This window comes from Eretmochelys imbricata, chromosome 2 (genome assembly GCF_965152235.1).
Source record: "Eretmochelys imbricata isolate rEreImb1 chromosome 2, rEreImb1.hap1, whole genome shotgun sequence".
Lineage (NCBI taxonomy): Eukaryota > Metazoa > Chordata > Testudines > Cheloniidae > Eretmochelys > Eretmochelys imbricata.
Genome location: NC_135573.1, coordinates 776,329 through 794,781, shown reverse-complemented (window position 1 = coordinate 794,781; position 18,453 = coordinate 776,329). Strand labels below are relative to the sequence as shown.

At 49.0% G+C, this 18,453-nt stretch overlaps 2 protein-coding genes across 13 annotated transcripts in view; both read left to right on the top strand.

Annotated features, from left to right (window-relative positions):
- The window catches only part of NRBP2 (nuclear receptor binding protein 2), a 56,774-nt gene extending 54,407 nt beyond the window's left edge, over window positions 1–2,367 (top strand). For 5 of the 7 annotated variants that reach the window (XM_077809590.1, XM_077809588.1, XM_077809589.1 and 2 more), the window contains one exon: window positions 1,082–2,367. In XM_077809590.1, the coding sequence (XP_077665716.1) occupies window positions 1,082–1,150 (69 nt within the window). In that variant the 3' untranslated portion in view covers window positions 1,151–2,367. Of the gene's footprint in view, window positions 1–872; window positions 1,005–1,081 lie in introns of all 7 variants that reach the window. The other 2 variants (XR_013345054.1, XR_013345055.1) reach the window with 1 other exon arrangement.
- A 3,597-nt stretch (window positions 2,368–5,964) lies between these two features.
- PUF60 (poly(U) binding splicing factor 60) overlaps window positions 5,965–18,453 on the top strand; it is a 54,892-nt gene continuing 42,403 nt past the window's right edge. For 2 of the 6 annotated variants that reach the window (XM_077809581.1, XM_077809578.1), the window contains exon 1: window positions 5,965–6,061. Coding sequence is in view for 2 of the 6 variants with exons in the window: in XM_077809583.1 (XP_077665709.1) it covers window positions 6,035–6,061 (27 nt within the window). In the remaining 4 variants the exon portion in view is untranslated. Of the gene's footprint in view, window positions 6,062–17,009; window positions 17,116–18,453 lie in introns of those variants that run through there. The other 4 variants (XM_077809583.1, XM_077809580.1, XM_077809579.1 and 1 more) reach the window with 3 other exon arrangements.

Below are 18,453 nucleotides of genomic sequence, written 5' to 3'. Positions count from 1 at the left end.
CTTCGCTCAGGCCTGGCCCCAGGCTGCTGCAATGACAGGAGTAGCCATACTGTCATGGCACAAGTCACACACTGAGTGGGACCAAATTTAAAAATTATTCTGAAGTATGAAACCAGAAAAGCTGCCTAGATCAAAGAGCCCAGATGAGACTCTCTGCCACCTCCTGCCTCCCCCAGAGAAGCATCCAAGCCTGCTGCTGCCCCAAAAAGCAGTCACTGACCTACACTGCAGCTTTCTACCTGGCCAGAAGATGGAATTAGTTCCCGCACCACCAAACTTGTGCACAGCACATTTCTCTTCAGTGGCCCCAGAGCTAGGAAGGGCCCAGCTAGTTCAGCAGTCCAGAGCCAGGGGAATGCAGATGCTTCGAGTAGCAGAGCATCCTGGAGGAAGCCTGGCTAGGAGGAAGTGGACACACTTATTTTTGCCAAAAAATGGTGTCGCGTTTTGGCCATGAGTTGAGAATTTGGAAACCGTAAGTGAAGTCTGGGAGAATTCCTCAAGCTGAATCCTGACCCTACCCGAGCAGTTAGTCAGCTCCTTTAGCAAACAGCTTTATCTGCCGGGCACTTACAAGATGATGCATTTATACTTCGTTCCTGGACGGCCTCTTAAGCACATGGACCATATAGCACAGAGGTCATCTGCCAAAATGAACAGGGAAGACTTGGGAGAGAACAAGAGTCCCCGCCGATAGAGCATTTCTGGAAAATACATGGCTCCTGGTACAATCTGTTGATTCCAAAGTCAAACAATTTTCTGTTAAGAAGCAGAGAGAAATGTCTTTCACAAGCTGGAGATTTTGTGGGTGTCGAGGTGTGTGTGACCCTCCGCGGCAGGGAAATTAACCAACCCTTCCTTCGCTTGGGTAGGAGAATGTTACTATGCGGCTCCTGGCAATCTGATGACCCCTCTACAGCATCAGCTGCTCTGCCTATCTGCCCTTTGCCTCTCTGGATCTCCACAGCCCTGCTCTTCTCCTTGCTAACACAGAGACATGAGAGGTGATGGTGAGGGTTAGATGTGGGGAGTGCTCTCAGCTACACCAAGCCTAATTAACCTGCTGATTCCTTTCTCCTAGGATGACTGTGAAATGCTGGCCAACTTCCTAGAAAATGCTTTCCATAAGCACCGGTCTCCTCCCTTGTGAGTCACCCCGATGAGTTCTGGGCAGACAGGTGCCCCCCAAAGGAGGATGGGAACTGTCCCAGGCCAGAAAGGGCTCTTGATCAGACTTTCTGCTGCAGAGGTGACCTCGCCATTTGTTCCTGGCTGTATCTGTACTGTCCATCTGGCCTGTGATTCAGAAAGACAATGGCAAGAAGAGAAAGAACCAGCAAACATGAGGCATTAGACATGCGTCATTGGTACCAGGAACCCGCCAAGAACGTGCTCTTTAGTCCCCACTTCTGAAGGAGCCAGGGCGAGCAGTGAGGTGGTTTAAGGAGTGGAGGATCATGCAGGAAGCTTCTGGCTGGCGGGTTTTTGAAGATGCAAAGCTGCTGCAAGAGCTCACAATCGGTAAATTTACCTCTGGGAGCAAGAAGCACCTTCACTGTGGGCCATCACTTCGCTTCCTCAGCTGGAAATGGTCACAGCAGGGAGTGAGTCGGGTTGGGGGGAGTGCAGGTTTGGGAGGATCTTGAGTAGTTTCTTGTCTGCCACATTCCACCCCTTTTCCAGGCCTGATTCCTCCTGCTCTGCTGGGTTCTCCCAGGGCAAAGGAGCCATTGCAATGCCTTATAAGAACCGGACTCCCTCTGCTAGGCTGAGGAGAGGACATTGTGAGCTTGACTGACATGGCATGGGAAGAAATTGCAGGAATCCAGAACCATCAGGTGGTTCATAAAATATGGAAAAACAGAAGAACCCCTGGTGCTGAGCACAGCCTCTGTCATTTCAGAGTTTGTCTCTTAGCCTTCCAAAATTTTGCTATGTCGTAGGGAAAAGCCTTGATGTCTCTTCCTTCCATTTCTCCTGTGGAATTTCCATCATTAGATGGGAGAATGGGGGCAAATATAGCTGCTGCTTTGTCAGGTTCAAGATTGGAATATTATGCAAATAGGAATTGTGTATCAAAAGCTGTGCCATGCTGCTCTGCCTGCACCTCGCTGCTCTGAGTGTACAGTTCACACTGTGCCATACGGGACATGCTGACTTTTTTACACTGTGCCTGATTCCCTGTCTAGTACTGGCTGCGTATGCTTTGCCACGCAGCGCAGACTGTACCCTGGTGTGCTGGGCTTGCCATGCTAAGCTGCTTTGCCACGCTGTCCTGGCTGTTTAATTACGTGAGTTTTCCAAGCGCTGATATTGTGCTAACTTTGTGGACACTGACGTTTCAATAAATGGATTGAAAAGAACAAACTCCATTGCGAAACATGATGACTGAGTGACCCATTCAGAGTCGTTGTGGATTGTCTGCTCTCCCCATTACACAAAGAAGGGGTAAGGTAGCTTCCTCTATGTTCCAAGTGGCTTATCCAGAACGTCAGGTACACTGAAACGCTGAACAAATTAGATGGAGAAACTTTCTCTGGATGCTTAGTTCAGCCGGGCTTCTCATTCTTTCCACTTAAGCCAGGGCAAGTCTGGGCTTGAGTCTATGGAAATGCTGAAAGCTTTCTTTGTGCGGTGCCTACTTCATATCCCTGATGGAGCAATTAGCTTTAGTTCGGCCCCTAGGTTTTCCCCTTGGTGATTTCTTTGTATAACCAACACGTCACAGCTTGATTTCTCCAGAGATTTTTCCTCCCAATGACTTTGCTGTGCTCTGCAGTGGTGTATTTTGTTAGCTAATCTCTACACAATTCCTAGAAAGGAGGACTTGTGGCACCTTATAGAGACTAACAAATTTATTTGAGCATAAGCTTTTGTTAGCTACAGCTCACTGCATCGGATGCATTTCCTAGAGTACATGATGCATGAGACAAGGATGATCTGAGGTTGAGGAATGAAGCTCCACACCCTGAAAGAGCTCCAGCTGGTAAAACAAAACACATCAGTCTGTCTGCTCAGCACCAAGGATTGTTGTGATTTTTTCCTCAACACGCTCCCCTGCTCCAAAATATTTTTTCCTGGCAGAAGAACTCACTAAAAAAATACAGTGCAAACAACCCAAAGGGTTTGTAATCGATATCTTGGGTACTTATATGGCCTCCATCAGCCCAATATCTGAGCGCCTCACAATCTTTAAAGACAACGCTATGTGATCCGCCTCTTGAGCCTGTATCTCATTCTGTAAGTGTGAAAAGGCACATGCCCAAAAGGGATAGCTTCCAACTCTGCACTGAGAATATGAGAACTGAGTCCCAGCCTACGGATCAGTTAGGTCTGCCAATCTTTTGCACCTGCTGTTAGACACCAACATGCTTTCCAGTTGTGGCACTGTACCAGGGTCCACAAGACTATAGCAGGGGTCAAAAAAGAATTAATTAATTATAGGGGGATAGGTCCATCGATGGCTATTAGCCAGGATGGGCAGGGATGGTGTCCCTAGCTGCTGTTTGCCAGAAGCTGTGAATGGGCGACAGGGGATGGATCACTTGGTGATTCCCTGTTCTGTTCATTCCCTCTGGGGCACCTGGCATTGGCCACTGTTGGGAGCCAGGACACTGGGCTGGATGGACCTTTGGTCTGACCCAGTGTGGCCGTTCTTATGTTCATGCATGAGATGCTGAGCTGGTTGGTCTCTTCAAAATTAAAAGACAAATCTGAATTTTGATTTTCCTTCTACCATTTTGCCACAATTAATTGCCACCCAACCTCTTCTGCAAAAATAGATTTTGGGTAGATTTGTAGATTATAAAGTCAGATGGGCCCACTGTGATCATATAGCCCAGCGGCTCCCAAACTGTGAGCTGCAGCACACAGTCCCAGGTGCTCCGCCATCATGGGCAGAGCGTCAGTGTGGGGTGGGGGAGGGGGCGAGCAGCAACACCAGGTGCTTTGTGCATCCAGGTCAGTTTCTCCACGTGGGCTGAGTAAGGGGAGAGTGGAAGAACAGCTCCTGATGCCTCACAGCACAGCCCATGTGTGGAAACGGACCTGGACGCACAGAGCACCTGGCGTCGCCGCTCACCTGCCCTCAGCCCTTGTAACCCACAGGTGGCTGGGGGTGGGGTGGGGGCGACAGAGGAATGTTCGGGGAGGGCAAGCGGCAATGCCCAGTGCTCTGCGCATCCAGGTCAGTTTCTTCAGTCTCCAAGCTCAGGTAGGTGTAGTCCTTGGTGGCGGCAAACCACTGGAAGGTGATAGCCACAGTGACCGTGCAGGATGGGCCTGGCCTGGCCCAGCATGCGCACAGCCACAAGGAGCAGAGCCACTCTCACTGTGCCACCTAGAAGGGGTAGCTAGGGATAGTGCACAAGCGGGGGGGTAGCTCAGCACATAGCTGGGTCTCACAGCAGCAGCACCCCCTCGGACACAACCCCTCCTGGCATCCAGCCCTAGCTACCCCCTTGCCTGCATCCAACCCCTAGCTGCCCCCTGCGTGCACACAGCCCCTAGCAACCCCCTTGCCTGCATCCAACCCCTAGCTACCCCTGCCTGCCCCCTGACTGTAGATACCCCCCCGCCTGCCCCCTGAGCTACCCCCTTGCCAGCATACAACCCCTAGCTGCCCCCTGAGCTACCCCCTGCCTGAACACAGCCTCTAGCAACCCCCTTGCCTGCATCCAACCCCTAGCTACCTCTGCCCACACCCTGAACCTAGATACCCCTCCGCCTGCCCCCGAGCTACCCCCTTGCCTCCACCCAGCCCCTAGCTGCCCTCTGCCCGCACACAGCCCCAGCTACCCCCTTGCTGGCATCCAACCCCTAGCTGCCCCCTGAGCTGCCCCACCCAGCTACCTCCTGCCCACACCCTGAGCCTAGATACCCCCCTGCCTGCCCCCTTGCCTGCATCCAACCCCTAGCTGTCCCGAGTGCACACAGCCCCTAGGTGCCCCCTGAGCTGCCCCCTGCCCGCACCCTGCCCTAGATACCCCCCTGCCTGCCCCCTTGCCTGCATCCAACCCCTAGCTGCCCCCTGAGCTGCCCCCTGAGTGCACACAGCCCCTAGCTGCCCCCTGCCTGCACCCTGACCCTAGATAGCCCCCTGCCTGCACCCTGAGCTGCCCCCTTGCCTGCATCCAACCCCTAGCTACCCCTGCCTGCACCCTGAACCTAGATACCCCCCCTGCCTGCCCCCTGAGCTGCCCCCTTGCCTGCATCCAACCCCTAGCTACCCCTGCCTGCACCCTGACTCTAGATACCCCCCACCTGCCCTCTGAGCTGCCCCCTTGCCTGCATCCAACCCCTAGCTACCCCTGCCTGCACCCTGACTCTAGATACCCCCCCACCTGCCCTCTGAGCTGCCCCCTTGCCTGCATCCAACCCCTAGCTGCCCCCTGCCCGCACCCTGAACCTAGATACCCCCCCTGCCTGCTCCCTGAGCTGCCCCCTTGCCTGCATCCAACCCCTAGCTACCCCTGCCTGCTCCCTGACTCTAGATACCCCCCCGCCTGCCCTCTGAGCTGCCCCCTTGCCTGCATTCAACCCCTAGCTGCCCCCTGCCCGCACCCTGAACCTAGATACCCCCCTGCCTGCCCCCTGAGCTACCCCCTGAGTGCACACAGCCCCAGCTACCCCCTGCCCGCATCCAATCCCTAGCTGCCCCCTGAGCTGCCCCTCCAGGCGCCTCGCTGCCGCCCGGCCCCACGCCGCAGAACGCCCCACATTCACCTCAGCGCCCCGGGCAGGCGCGGGACGTGCCCTGGCCTTGGCCCCTCTCGGGTCCCGTCCGAACTGGGGGAGGCGGGGCTTCTCACTGGCTTTGCCCCGCGCCTCCCCCGGCACAAGTGGGCGGAGCCAGCGAGCCACGCTCCGCAGCACCTCCCGTTCGGGCAGCGAGGCAGTTCTCGCGAGAGTTCCCATCTAAAGCGGCAGATGGCACGGTCCCGCGAGAGTTCAGCTCCGCGCAGGCGCTGACCGGTCGCGAGATTCCCGCCGTGGAGGAGGAGGCGGCGGCGGGGACCAGCGCCGGCTGGAGAAGATGGCGACGACGACGAGTATCACCCTGGTGAGTGGGCCTTTCTGCGCCGGGGTGGCCCGGGGACCCGCCGCCGCTGCCCTGCCGGTCTCGGCGGCGCGGCGCCAGCGCGGGGTGCCCGCCCGTTGGGGTCCGTGCGGCGCCGCGGGCTCGGCCCGGGGGGGGGGCGCAGCCTGAGGGGCCGTTTGAGCCCTCCCCCCCCCCCCCCCCCCCGCCGCCGTGGTCTCGCTCCGTCCGGGCCTGCGGCGCTCGGGCGCGAAATGGGGCGCGGAGACCAGCGCGGGCTGGGCCCCTTGGTTCGCCTTGATTCCTGTGCCGCGGGGGGGGAGGCGCCGCCGGGAACGGGCCCCGGGGGGGCAGGGGGCGGCGAGTCTCCGCGCCACGGGCTGCGGGGAGGGGACGGCGAGTCTCCGCGCCGGGGGGAGGGGGGCTCCCGCTGCCCCCAGGTTGCAGGGCCGCCGCCGCCGTGCGAGCGGCGCGGGCGGGCTCGTGGCCCCGCGGAGACGAACCCGTTTGTTCGGGCCCGAGCGCTCGCGAGCCGCGCCGCGTGCCTCAGGGTTGCGGGCAGCGGCGTTGCCGTCCCGGGGCCAGTGTCGCGGCAAGAAGTGTCCAGCCGGCCCCGGGGTCGGCAGCACCGGACAGGGCGCATTTGGCGGTAGATGAAGCCATAGCAGAAGCACAAACTGGAGCTTTAGGTGGAGGGGGTGAAAACCGCGGCAGCGTTACTGTCTTGTCTTAAAGGCAAAGAAGGGGATTCCTGTTCCCCGCTAGAAAGAACGAGGAGGCCTTGTGGCACCTTAGAGACTAGCACATTTATTTGAGCATAAAGTGGGGTTTAGCCCACGAAAGCTTATGCTCAAATAAATTCGTTAGTCTCTAAGTTGCCACAAGGCCTCCTCGTTCTTTTTGCGGATACAGACTAACGCGGCTGCTACTCTGACGCCTGTTATTTGCATAGTGTTTCTGTCTTGAGGTCTCAATGTGAGTGACTTATTTATTATCTGAGTGTATTTTGGAGAATGGTGCCAAAATGATGGCTTGTCATTGCCCTTAAAGGATTTACACAGAGCCCTTTGTCCTCCATTTTGGGGCCACACACAGCCACACTTGGAAGAGGTTTAGCTTCATGTTTATCTTCAGGAGGAGGTTCTTGCCAGGTTCCTTTCCACCCCTGGCCAAAAGAGGAGTTTCAGTTTGGAGACTCCATGGTCCTCTGGAGGTTAAGTTATGGAGGTTAAGTCCATTAATGGCTATTAGCCAGGATGGTAAGGAATGGTGTCCCTAGCCTCTGTTTGTCAGAGGGTGGAGATGGATGGCAGGAAAGAGATCACTTGATCATTCTCTGTTAGGTGTCCTAGGGGGAGTGAACTTGGCATTGGCCGCTGTTGGTAGACAGGATACTGGGCTGGATGGACCTTTGGTCTGACCCAGTCTGGTCATTCTTATATTCTTTTCTCCAGCAACTGCCGAAGATGACAAGACTATTGCCTAGTGATAATAGATAGTAGAGAAGCGTACCAGTGCAGTCATCCCTAGAGTGTACAGTAGGTCAGAGGCTCTGTGTCTGTAGAGATTGGAGCTTCTGAGGTGTGCTCTCCATTGTGAAATGTCAGGAGGAAAGCTGCAGAGTTTGTGAAATGTAAACATAGCAGGGAAGAAGTGTATGCTGTTGGGATAATTAATATGGAGGAAACTGTGCTTCCTTTTTCTGGCTCTGCTCCTGGAAAGAGAGAAGAAAAATTGGCGTCTAAATATAATTCCTAATCCATGTGGTTGCCATTTCTTTGGAGTTTTCCCTTAATTGAACTTTTTTTCTGAATGTGTTTTCATTAATTTTACACTGCTGCATAAGTCTTAATTTTCTTCAATATACATGAGGTACTAAGCATCAGTATTCACCCTTTTCACTGTTGTTTTCATAGTTGTCACATTGTCTGTGTCAGTATTCCACAGAGATACCTTCCCTTACATGTGGTGGCCTCTTAATTTTCTCTTTGCTGTTTAATTCACTTTCTGCATATTCTTCATCTTGGGAGCTGAGCAGTGGTGTTCCATTCTGATTTCAATAGAACAAGGCAACATGCCTGGAACATTGGGCAACACTAGAGGCATGTGTGGCCAGATGTCCCTGGCATGTTGAGTAGTAGAGAAGTAATTAATGACTTGGTAGTTTCCAGGCAATAGTAGTTTTACTCTGCTGTTCTTCCATTTTCTGCAGGTGTTATGTGGGAGAAGAGACAAATTACTTGATTGTCTTTCCTCCTTCTGTCACCAAAAGGTGCGGCAAAGTTAGTGGCTAAGTTCTTAGTAACTTGTGCTATTTGCAAGGAGTACTGGCATGATCCTGTATATATAAGAGGAGTGAGAGAAGCAAAGATGGAAGTGTACTGCTCAGTTTTATGGTAGCTGTTTTGAGCTTTTTGTGAATAGTGATTGGCTATTTAGAATGGCATCCAAAAGAAATTCTGAAATAAAATATTTAGAATTCTGCACCACACTGTCACTGTGAAAGTGTATGAGCTCTTCCAGCGAGACCAAAATCAAATAGAAGCCTTACATATTTGCTCTTTATTTTGCTTTCTTTTCTTTGAAGTGGACCATGATAATGGGACAAGAGCATTCTGCCAGTGCTTGGGCCATTGTCGGGGAAAGACTTCAAGGAGTCTGATAGAACTGCACCATAGGCTGTTTTGGTTGACTGAAGAACAGCTTTGGGACCATAGCAGTGCAGACCTAAATCGCTTAATTTTGAGTATGTACTAGTGGCTTTGATGCTTGACTATCATTTAGTGTGGTGTGTTTTTTTTTTTTTTTACTGCTCTCATTCACTCCTCAGAGTATCCCACTAGTACTGGTAGTTTAGTGTTTATATAGTTTTTTACATTTTTAAAGGGCTGTAGGCATGTTAATAATGTATCTCTGTAGATGTTATCTTTGCATATCCTTTATGATGGCGCTGTTCATGTTATCTTTATCTAGAGTTTACCTCTTCACATTAACACAAGACCCAGGGGCCACCGAATGAAATTAATAGGCAGCAGGTTTAAAACACACATAAGGAAGTACTTCTTCACACAGCGCACAGTAAACCTGTGGAACTTATTGCCATGAGGTGGTTTGAAGGCCAGAAATATAACTGGGTTTAAAAAAGAATTAGATAAGTTAATGGGGGATCAGTCCCTCAATGGCTGTTAGCCAAGATGGTCAGGGACGCAATGCCATGATCTGGGTGTCCCTAAGCCTCTTGACTGTTAGAGCTGGGACTGGACAATAAGAGATGAATCACTTGGTAACTTGTCCTATTTTCACTCCTTCTGAAGTATCTGGTACATAACAGCTGTGAGCACAAATTAAGTGCATAATTTCATGTGTACTTTTCAGGTGTAATTGTGTGCCTGAATTTGAAAATAAAGACTTTCATGTCTGGAGCTTAACGTTTAGGTCAAGTGCCAGGAGGCTTGCATGGTTATAGTACTAAAGTGGGACAGAGGGTCAGGTCATAGCTCCATTTTAAGCTTATCTTTGTATGATCTGTTCTCTGAAATGCCCCTTCCTTCTATGAATATGTATCTGGTTGTAGTTTCTGTTGCTGTCTTTGGCAGTCCATTGCATACACAAATAGTCCTCCATATGCTCAGATAAATTTGTTAGTCTCTAAGGTGCCACAAGTTCTCCTTTTCTTTTTCTATATACTTGTGTTTCCCCTGAACATCTGTAGCCTTATTAGTTTGTTTCTCTGCTTTTGAGCTTATCCTCTTCCTGAGTACTTCAGTGGTGCTCCCACTATCTATGCCTCTGGTCCTGATGGTCTCCTTTCTAGTAATACAAACCTTTTTTCCCTTTACCTTTCTTTATAGTTCTTACTCTGGAAATCTTTTACCCTGTTGATTCCTCTGTACCTTCTCTATAGATTCATATTATCTGTGTCCAGAGCTGTGGGTGCCAATCAATCATATGATATACAACTGATCCTAATGCACTGACTAAACTTTTACAATTTTTTTAGACATTAGTGCATTGATATTGATAGTGCTATTAGCAAGGATGAGTAAGGAATGGTGTCCTAGCCTCTGTTTGTCAGAGGGAGGAGATTGATGGCAGGAGAGAGATCACTTGATCATTACCTGTTAGGTTCACTCCTTCTGGGGCACCTGGCATTGGCCACTGTTGGCAGACAGGATACTGGGCTGGATGGACCTTTGGTCTGACCTAGTATGGCCATTCTTCTGCTCATATGTTTGATAGTAATTGTTCTTTGCTTTCAGAACACTACCTTTTGGGTCAACAAATGGCAACCTTGACATAAATTACAAAAACAAAATTAATAACTAGCAGCTAACCTCATAACTGCCAACAAAACTCATCCCCACACAGAGCTCACTCCAGTCAAACCTCTTCCTTTGCAGAAGTCTCATTTAGTAATTGTGTGCCTCAAAGGTGAGCACTTAGGCTGTATTTTGGACCAAGAGGGGAACCTGATTGTTACACCATTTGGAGTGGCTCATGACCATGAGTGCTTACCACAGGGTAGAACAAGACAGACATTCCAAGCTGGTGGTATGTTTTATAGGTTGATTTCACCAACTCAGTAACAAGTGTGAACTTCTGGATCACGATATTGGTCTCATCATGGAGTCACAAATGGTCCCCTTATGCTCTCCAGTCTATTTTGCCACCCAGGCAAGCTGGGCTTAGTGATAGATGGTCATTTATGCCAAAACATGCAGGTTGGTTCCAGTACAAAGAGACCAGTCACATACCCTAGAACTTACACTAAAGATAACGTCTGTAGCCAATCCTGTAATAAACTAGATAAAGTTTATTAACAAAGGCTATGTCTACGCTAGCACTTTTGGTCAGTAAAACTTTTGTTGGTCCGGGGTGTGAAAGAAAACACACACCCCCGACCGACATAAGTTTCACCACCATAAGTGCGAGCGTGGACAGTGCTCTGTTGGCAGGAGACACTCTCCTGCTGACATAGCTTCCGCTCGTTGGGGGTGATTTAATTATGCCAACACAGGCTAGGTCTACACTACAGACTTTACAGTGGCACAGCTGTATCTCAGCAGCCGCACCGCTGTAAGGTCTCCCGTGCAGCTCTATGCCAACGGGAGAGAGCTCTCCCACCTGCACAATTAAACCACCCCCAATGAATGGCAGTAGCTATGTTGGCAGGACAGCATCTCCCACCGACATAGCGTTGTCCACACCGGCGCTTTTGTCGGTGGAACTTACGGCAGTCAGGGGGATGTTTTTTCACAGTGTAGTGTAGAAAAAGCCTAGTGTAGACAAAGTCTAAGAGAAAGTAGTTTACAAGTTAAAACAAGCAAACATACACACAAATGAATTACCATCTATGGTTCCTAAATCTGACAGAGATGTAATTATCTCTGTCCATATAAAATGTCTTTCAGGGAGGACCCAGGTTGACCCTGGGGTCCTCTGCTTTAGTTTAGTGTCCCTGGCCCTGTGAGAGTTCAAAGAGCAAAGAGATGAAAATATTCTTTATTGATTGAATCCCACATTAGCATTTCCATTGTTTTGCTGTGGATTGATGTCAGGTTAGCAGCCCAGCCTGGGTCACCCCGCTGACCCTTTTTGAGTGTTGGTGCAACATTAGCACTCTTCTGTTCTTCTGGAATTTCCCTGGTGTGCCAGGATTTGTTTGAAAATTAATAGCTGGCCAGAGATCTCCTCATCCAACTCTCTTAGTATTCTTGGTGCAAGTTATCTGGCCCTTCTGATTTAAAAATGTTTATTCCTAATAGATGCTGTTTCACACACATACACCTTCACCAGGCTCATCTGTGCTTGGCTGGTAGGACTAGTAAGACTGGTGGAGTGCTGAACCGGTCCTGGCTTGTGGCATAGCTGGACCCTATGCTGTATATTCCCCCCCTCTTCCTCCCTGTTCATGAAAGGGTCTCTGTCTTGGGCTCCTCTGAGACATCCATGGTGGTTCCAAAGTGCTGGTTGGGTCCCTGTCAAATACAGCATGCAGCTCCTTGCAAAAGAAGCAGTCTGCAGCTCAGCATCAGATTGTTTGCCTCCACAGCCTTGTGCTATGTCTGGTACAGGTCCTTTGTTTTCATAGACGATTAGGGTTGGAAGAGACCTCAGGAGGTCATCTAGTCCAACCCCCTGCTCAAAGCAAGACCAACACCAACTAAATCATCCCAGCCAGGGCTTTGTCAAGCTGGACCTTAAAAACCTGTAAGGAAGGAGATTCCACCACCTCCCTAGGTAACGCATTCCAGTGCTTCACCACCCTCCTAGTGAAATAGTGTTACCTGATATCCAACCTAAACCACCTCCACTGCAACTTGAGACCATTGCTCCTTGTTCTGTCATCTGCCGCCACTGAGAACAGTCTAGATCCATCCTCTTTGGAACCCCCCTTCAAGTAGTTGAAGGCTGCTGTCAAATCCCCCCCTCACTCTTCTTTTCTGCAAACTAAACAAGCCCAGTTCCCTCAGCCTCTCCTCTTAAGTCATGTGCCCCAGCCCCCTAATCATTTTTGTTGCCCTCTGCTGGACTCTCCAATTTGTCCACATCCCTTCTGTAGTGGGGGGCCCGAAACTGGACGTAATACTCCAGATGTGGCCTCACCAGTTCCGAATAGAGGGGAATAGTCACTTCCCTCAATCTGCTGGCAATGTTCCTTCTAATGCAACCTGATATGCCATTAGCCTTCTTGGCAACAAGGGCACACTGTTGACTCATATCCAGCTTCTCATCCACTGTGATTGCCCAGGTCCTTTTCTGCAGAACTGCCTCTTAGCCAGTCGGTCCCCAGCCTGTAGCAGTGCATGGGATTCTTCCGTCCTAAGTGCAGGACTCCGCACTTGTCCTTGTTGAACCTCATCAGATTTCTTCTGGGCCAATCCTCTAATTTGTCTAGGTCACTCTGTACCCTATTCCCTCCAGCCTATCTACGTGTTTCTCCAGCTTAGTGTAATCCGTGAACTTGCTGAGGGTGCAATCTATCCCATCATCCAGATCATTAATGAAGATGTTGAACAAAACCGGCCCTAGGACCGACCCCTGGGGCACGCCGCTTGATACCAGCTGCCAGCTAGACATTGAGCTGTTGATCACTACTCATTGAGCCCAACCATCTAGCCAGCTTTCCATCCACCTTATAGTCCATTCATCGAGCTCATACTTCTTTAGCTTGCTGGCAAGAATACTGTAGGAGATCGTATGAAAAGCACTGCTTATGTCCAGATATATCACATCCACCACTTTCTCCATATCCACAGAGCCAGTTATCTCATCATAAAAGGCAATCAGGTTGGTCAGGCATGACTTGCCCTTGGTGAATCCATGCTGACTGTTCCTGATCCCCTTCCTCTCCTCCAAGTGCTTCAAAATAGATTCCTTGAGGACCTACTCCATGATTTTTCCAGGGACTGAGGTGAGGCTGACCGGTCTGTAGTTCCCCGGATTCTCCTTCTTCCCTTTTTTAAAGATTGGGGGTGCACTATATTTGCCTTTTTCCGATAGTCCGGGACCACCTCCGATCACCACGAGTTTTCAAAGATAATGGCCAATGGCTGTTGCTGATCCAAGTTTCACCCTTTTGCTTGCATCCCCCATGCAATCTTTTTGTACATGTCCATGTTTCTGCAGCTGATTTTTAACTGTGCTTGCACAGCTCTTCTCCCCACAGATCCAGGAGATCCAATACCGCCTTTTTACTCCAGGCAGGAGTGGGTCAAGTGCACAGAGCCAGAATGGTTGGTTGGGCAGTTGAACACCATCAGGGCAAGCTAGGTGTGCTTGCTGAGGAGGGCAATCAGAAAAAGGCATTTCAGAAATAAGCAGGAGGTTTTAAGGGGGGTGGCAGCAGCTTCCGGTCTTTGTGACCTTTGGGCAAAGGAGTTTACAATTGTGATCATAGTGGTCACTGTCACAGGAACTGGGGCATTGTGGGACAACTGCTGGAGAACTACTAGGGTCAACAGGGGACACAAAGTGCCTCTATTTGCACAACATCAACCTCAGTAGGTTGACCATGTCTCCATGCCTTGTAGCGTGATGGTCTTACTCTGTCACAGTAATGGGGTGCTTACATCAGCTAGAGAAATTTGAATATAGAGATGCACAAATAGGTCAACGAAAGATCATGGAATCATAGAAGATTAGGGTTGGAAGAGACCTCAGGAGGTCATCTAGTCCAATCCCCTGCTCAAAGCAGGACCAGAGATGAAGTCTTTGAGTCAAAGATGACTTACATTGACCTAAATTTGTAGTGTAGACCAGGCCCTGGTGTCTAGAGTAGGGCACCCTCAAAGATTAGACTGGTGTTCAACATCACCTGAACATCTTAACCTGATATGGCGGTTACAGTCACAAAATGGAGTTCACAGTTTGACACAGACCACCACCAATCTGTCACACTTGTCAGCACAGGGCTTGAGTGGCTGGAGTATAGATTAGAGCTGGGAAGTTGCTGGCTTCTACTAGCTGGAGTACCGTTGTCCATTCCTGTCAGTATCACTACACAGTAGACTTTTGTGAAGGATTGTTAAGAACAGCTTTTCTACTCAGTAGTGCTGGTGAAATCTAGGGAAGCACAAGAGCTTCATTAGAATGCTAGGATTAACACCCTGACTCTTGAGGAAAAGTATATTCTATTTCTAAAGACCTTACCTGCCCAAAGCTGTCTTACGTCTTACTCCAACAGCACAGTACCCCCAGCAATGAAATTCCATCTAAAGAGTTGGTGCCTATCACTATAGTATCCAAATATTTCCAAAAGATAACCGTGTGACTATCGTCTTAGTTGGGGAGAATAATAGCAGCAATATAACATAGGTAATTTCTGTGAGGATCTACTCTCCAGTTAACAGGAGTTTTGTATTCAGTACACCCATTAAAAGTATAATGAACGTCTTTCACGTGTGAGAATTTTTGGGTAGAATTTCTATTTCCAGGGGCTTTTAAATTCTGGATCAAAATTCTGTGCTGAAACTGGGAACGCAGATTCTATGCTGTGGGAGGCTAGTAGGTTTAAATTCATTAGGTTTTTTTAAACATATAAATGGGAGTTTTCTGTAAGTGAAAAATGACTAGCAATCTGTGTGAGAGATTTTTGCAGCTTGTTGCAACCCACCTGCATTCACTGGGTGAAATGGATCTTCCCTTCCTTGCAATAATTTCCTGAGGGATACTGAGCTGCGTGGGCAAGGCGGGACCGACACTGTCAGGTTATGAGGGATGTGGTGTTGCTAATGATGATGTTTCTCTGCTAGAATTATTTCTAATTTTCTATGAACCGTACAAAGTGTGTTGTAAAATCTGCACTTGTCAATGCCAGGCCTCTTGATATATGTAAAGAGAGCAAGTGTCCTGATGTAACTCAGCTCGGTGACAGTTATAGATTCATAGATTCCAAGGCCAGAAGGAACCATTCTGATCATCTGCTCTGACCTCCTGTAAAACACAGGCCATAGAACTTCCCTGAAAATGTTCCTAGAGCACATCTCTTAGGCCTTGTCTACACTTGCAAGTTAGAGTGCATTAAATCAGTCCCGGGTGCCCTAATTCCTGAGGTGTTCACACTGGCAAGGCACTTAGAGCTCCTGGACTCCACAGCTGGAGCACCCCTGGTAATCCACGTCCACGAGAAGCATAGAGCTTTCTGCACCCGCCTGGAGTGCTGGGGTGTCAGTGTGGACGAGGTGTTGCATTACTGTGCTGTGATTGGCCTCCGGAAACATCCCATAATCCCTTGAAGTCAAATGGCTACTCTCGTTGTTTTGAACTCAGCTGCAGGCATGCGGATATCCCCTTTCGAAGCTCTGTTTTCTGACAGCTGGCATGCTTCTCTGCTCCGGGACACAAAGCAAACCATTGCTGTGGAATGCTCCTGCTGCAGAGGCAGGGCCCGTGGGTATTTGTGTGTGAGAGAGAGGGGCGCGGGGTGTGGGGTCTGATGTGGTTTCCCCTAAAAAAGGAGTGCTCCTTTTCTTTTTGCGGATACAGACTAACACAGCTGCTACTCTGAAACCTGTGGTTTCCCCTGCTGCTGTCTGAACTTACAAGACCGCATGCTGATGCACTCTCAGCCCCTCAAAACACACTGTTGCCCCCCCCCCCCACATACACACAACACACTCCCTGTCACACTCCATCCCCCCCATTTGAAAAGCAGTTGGCAATCTAGTTGGATGCCTTGGAACAATGGGATTGGGAAACCTGCATCATGTGATGCTGGGCCTGCCTCATTAGGCATTGCAAACCCTTTCCAAAGCATGCTGCAGCCACTTGCACACTGGGACAGCTATCACAATGCACTTCTCTCTGTGGCGTTGCAAGAGCTGCTAATGTGGCCACACCACTGCACTTGTAGCTAACAATGTGAACACACGGCAGCAGCGCTTTCTCTGCTGCTGTCTCTCGGGGCTGATTTAACTCCCAGCGCTCTACATATGCGAGTGTAGACTAGCCTTAGATAAACATCCAGTGTTTGATTTAAGAATTGGCTGTGAAGGAGAATCCACCATAACCCTTGGTAAATAGTTCCAATAGTTAATTACCCTCTGTTAAAAATTTATGCATTATTTCCAGACTTGTGCCTTATTTCCGGTGATAGAAACTGCAGCCAGGGAATTATTCAGAGAGAGCTGTACAAGTCCTTTAAAAAAAAAAAAAAAAAGAGAGATGAAAATGATGGCACCTCCCACAAGGCATTCTGTTAACTCTATACTGGGCTGTGGTACTCCAGAATGTGTTAATAACAGGTTCCCAAGCCTTGATGCAGGAGAGGGAGTGTGACATTCCACCCTCACCCCTTCTGCTGTAGCCAGTTAAAATGTGTGTACGGGAGAGTGCTTGTTTATTTACAGCTTCATTCTGCTTGTTTCTTCAAGTCTTTTTAATCTTTGTATTTTTGTTTGTCACTCACATTTCCTAAAATGAACTAGATTCTGTATTTTTCTTTTTTCTCTTGTGTGTTTTTATACTTTAGAGAAATTCCCATCCATATAATTTTGCAACAAGTGTGCCTGAACTCTTGGAGTTCAAACCACCGTAAAAGGCTGACCACCTTACAGAAGCAGTGTTCATAGCAACAGGTATCCAGTTTCTATTTATTTTATAAAGACAGTTATCCGCCTCCTGTTCCTGTTTTTTCCCTCTTCCTTCCATTTCTCTCCTCCTCTTCCAACCTTTTCCTGGTGTGTTAACTAGGCCAGATTCCATCATAGCCATAATAGAAATAGGGACTAGCTGCCTTTCAGGGGTAATTATAGGTTTCAGAGTAACAGCCGTGTTAGTCTGTATTCGCAAAAAGAAAAGGAGTACTTGTGGCATCTTAGAGACTAACCAATTTATTTGAGCATAAGCTTTCGTGAGCTACAGCTCACTTTATCGGATGCATACTGTGGAAAGTGTAGAAGAATTATAGAAGAATGTCAAGAATTATAACATTCATAAACCAGTCGGAGAACACTTCAATCTCTCTGGTCACGCGATTACAGACATGAAAGTTGCTATATTACAACAAAAAAACTTCAAATCCAGACTCCAGCGAGAAACTGTTGAATTGGAATTCATTTGCAAATTGGATACAATTAACTTAGGCTTGAATAGAGACTGGGAGTGACTAAGTCATTATGCAAGGTAACCTATTTCCCCTTTCCCCCCCGCCCCCCCCAGACGTTCTTGTTAAACCCTGGATTTGTGCTGGAAATGGCCCACCTTGATTATCATACACATTGTAAGGAGAGTGATCACTTTAGATAAGCTATTACCAGCAGGAGAGTGGGGTGGAAGGAGGTATTTTTTCATGCTTTGTGTGCATATAAAAAGATCTTCTACACTTTCCACAGTATGCATCCGATGAAGTGAGCTGTAGCTCAGGAAAGCTTATGCTCAAATAAATTGGTTAGTCTCTAAGGTGCCACAAGTACTCCTTTTCTTTTTTCAGGGGTAATTGTTACCTTGTCATTCTTAACCAATTGGATTATCTTATCACTGAGGACTTGGTAAGAGATAATACTCCTTTTGTGCTCTGCCAGGAGATAGGGAAGTACTAGACCCAGTGCACCCTCCACAGTCTGCAGGAGAAGAAGAGGAGAAGAAAAAACTAGGTTTTCCTGAACAAAGTCACTTGGCCAAAAGCCATTAGCGTTCTCACACAGGGCCCTTGATGTTCCCATATGAAGCACTTTCTTGTAAGTGCCTGTGTACAGAGTATTTCTGTTAGCTGCAGCAGTGTTGTATGTTTGACATTTTTTCGATCTGTCTTTAGAGGAAGGTGGAACTAGTATAGGGCTGGGAACCAGGAACTCCTGAGTTTGTGTCTGCTCTGACACTGATTTGCTGCATGGCCTTTGGCAGGTCACTTTACTCTGAGCTTTGGTTCTTGGCCCCCTCCTCGCCCCCCACCTCTCCCCCCCAAAAAAGAAAAG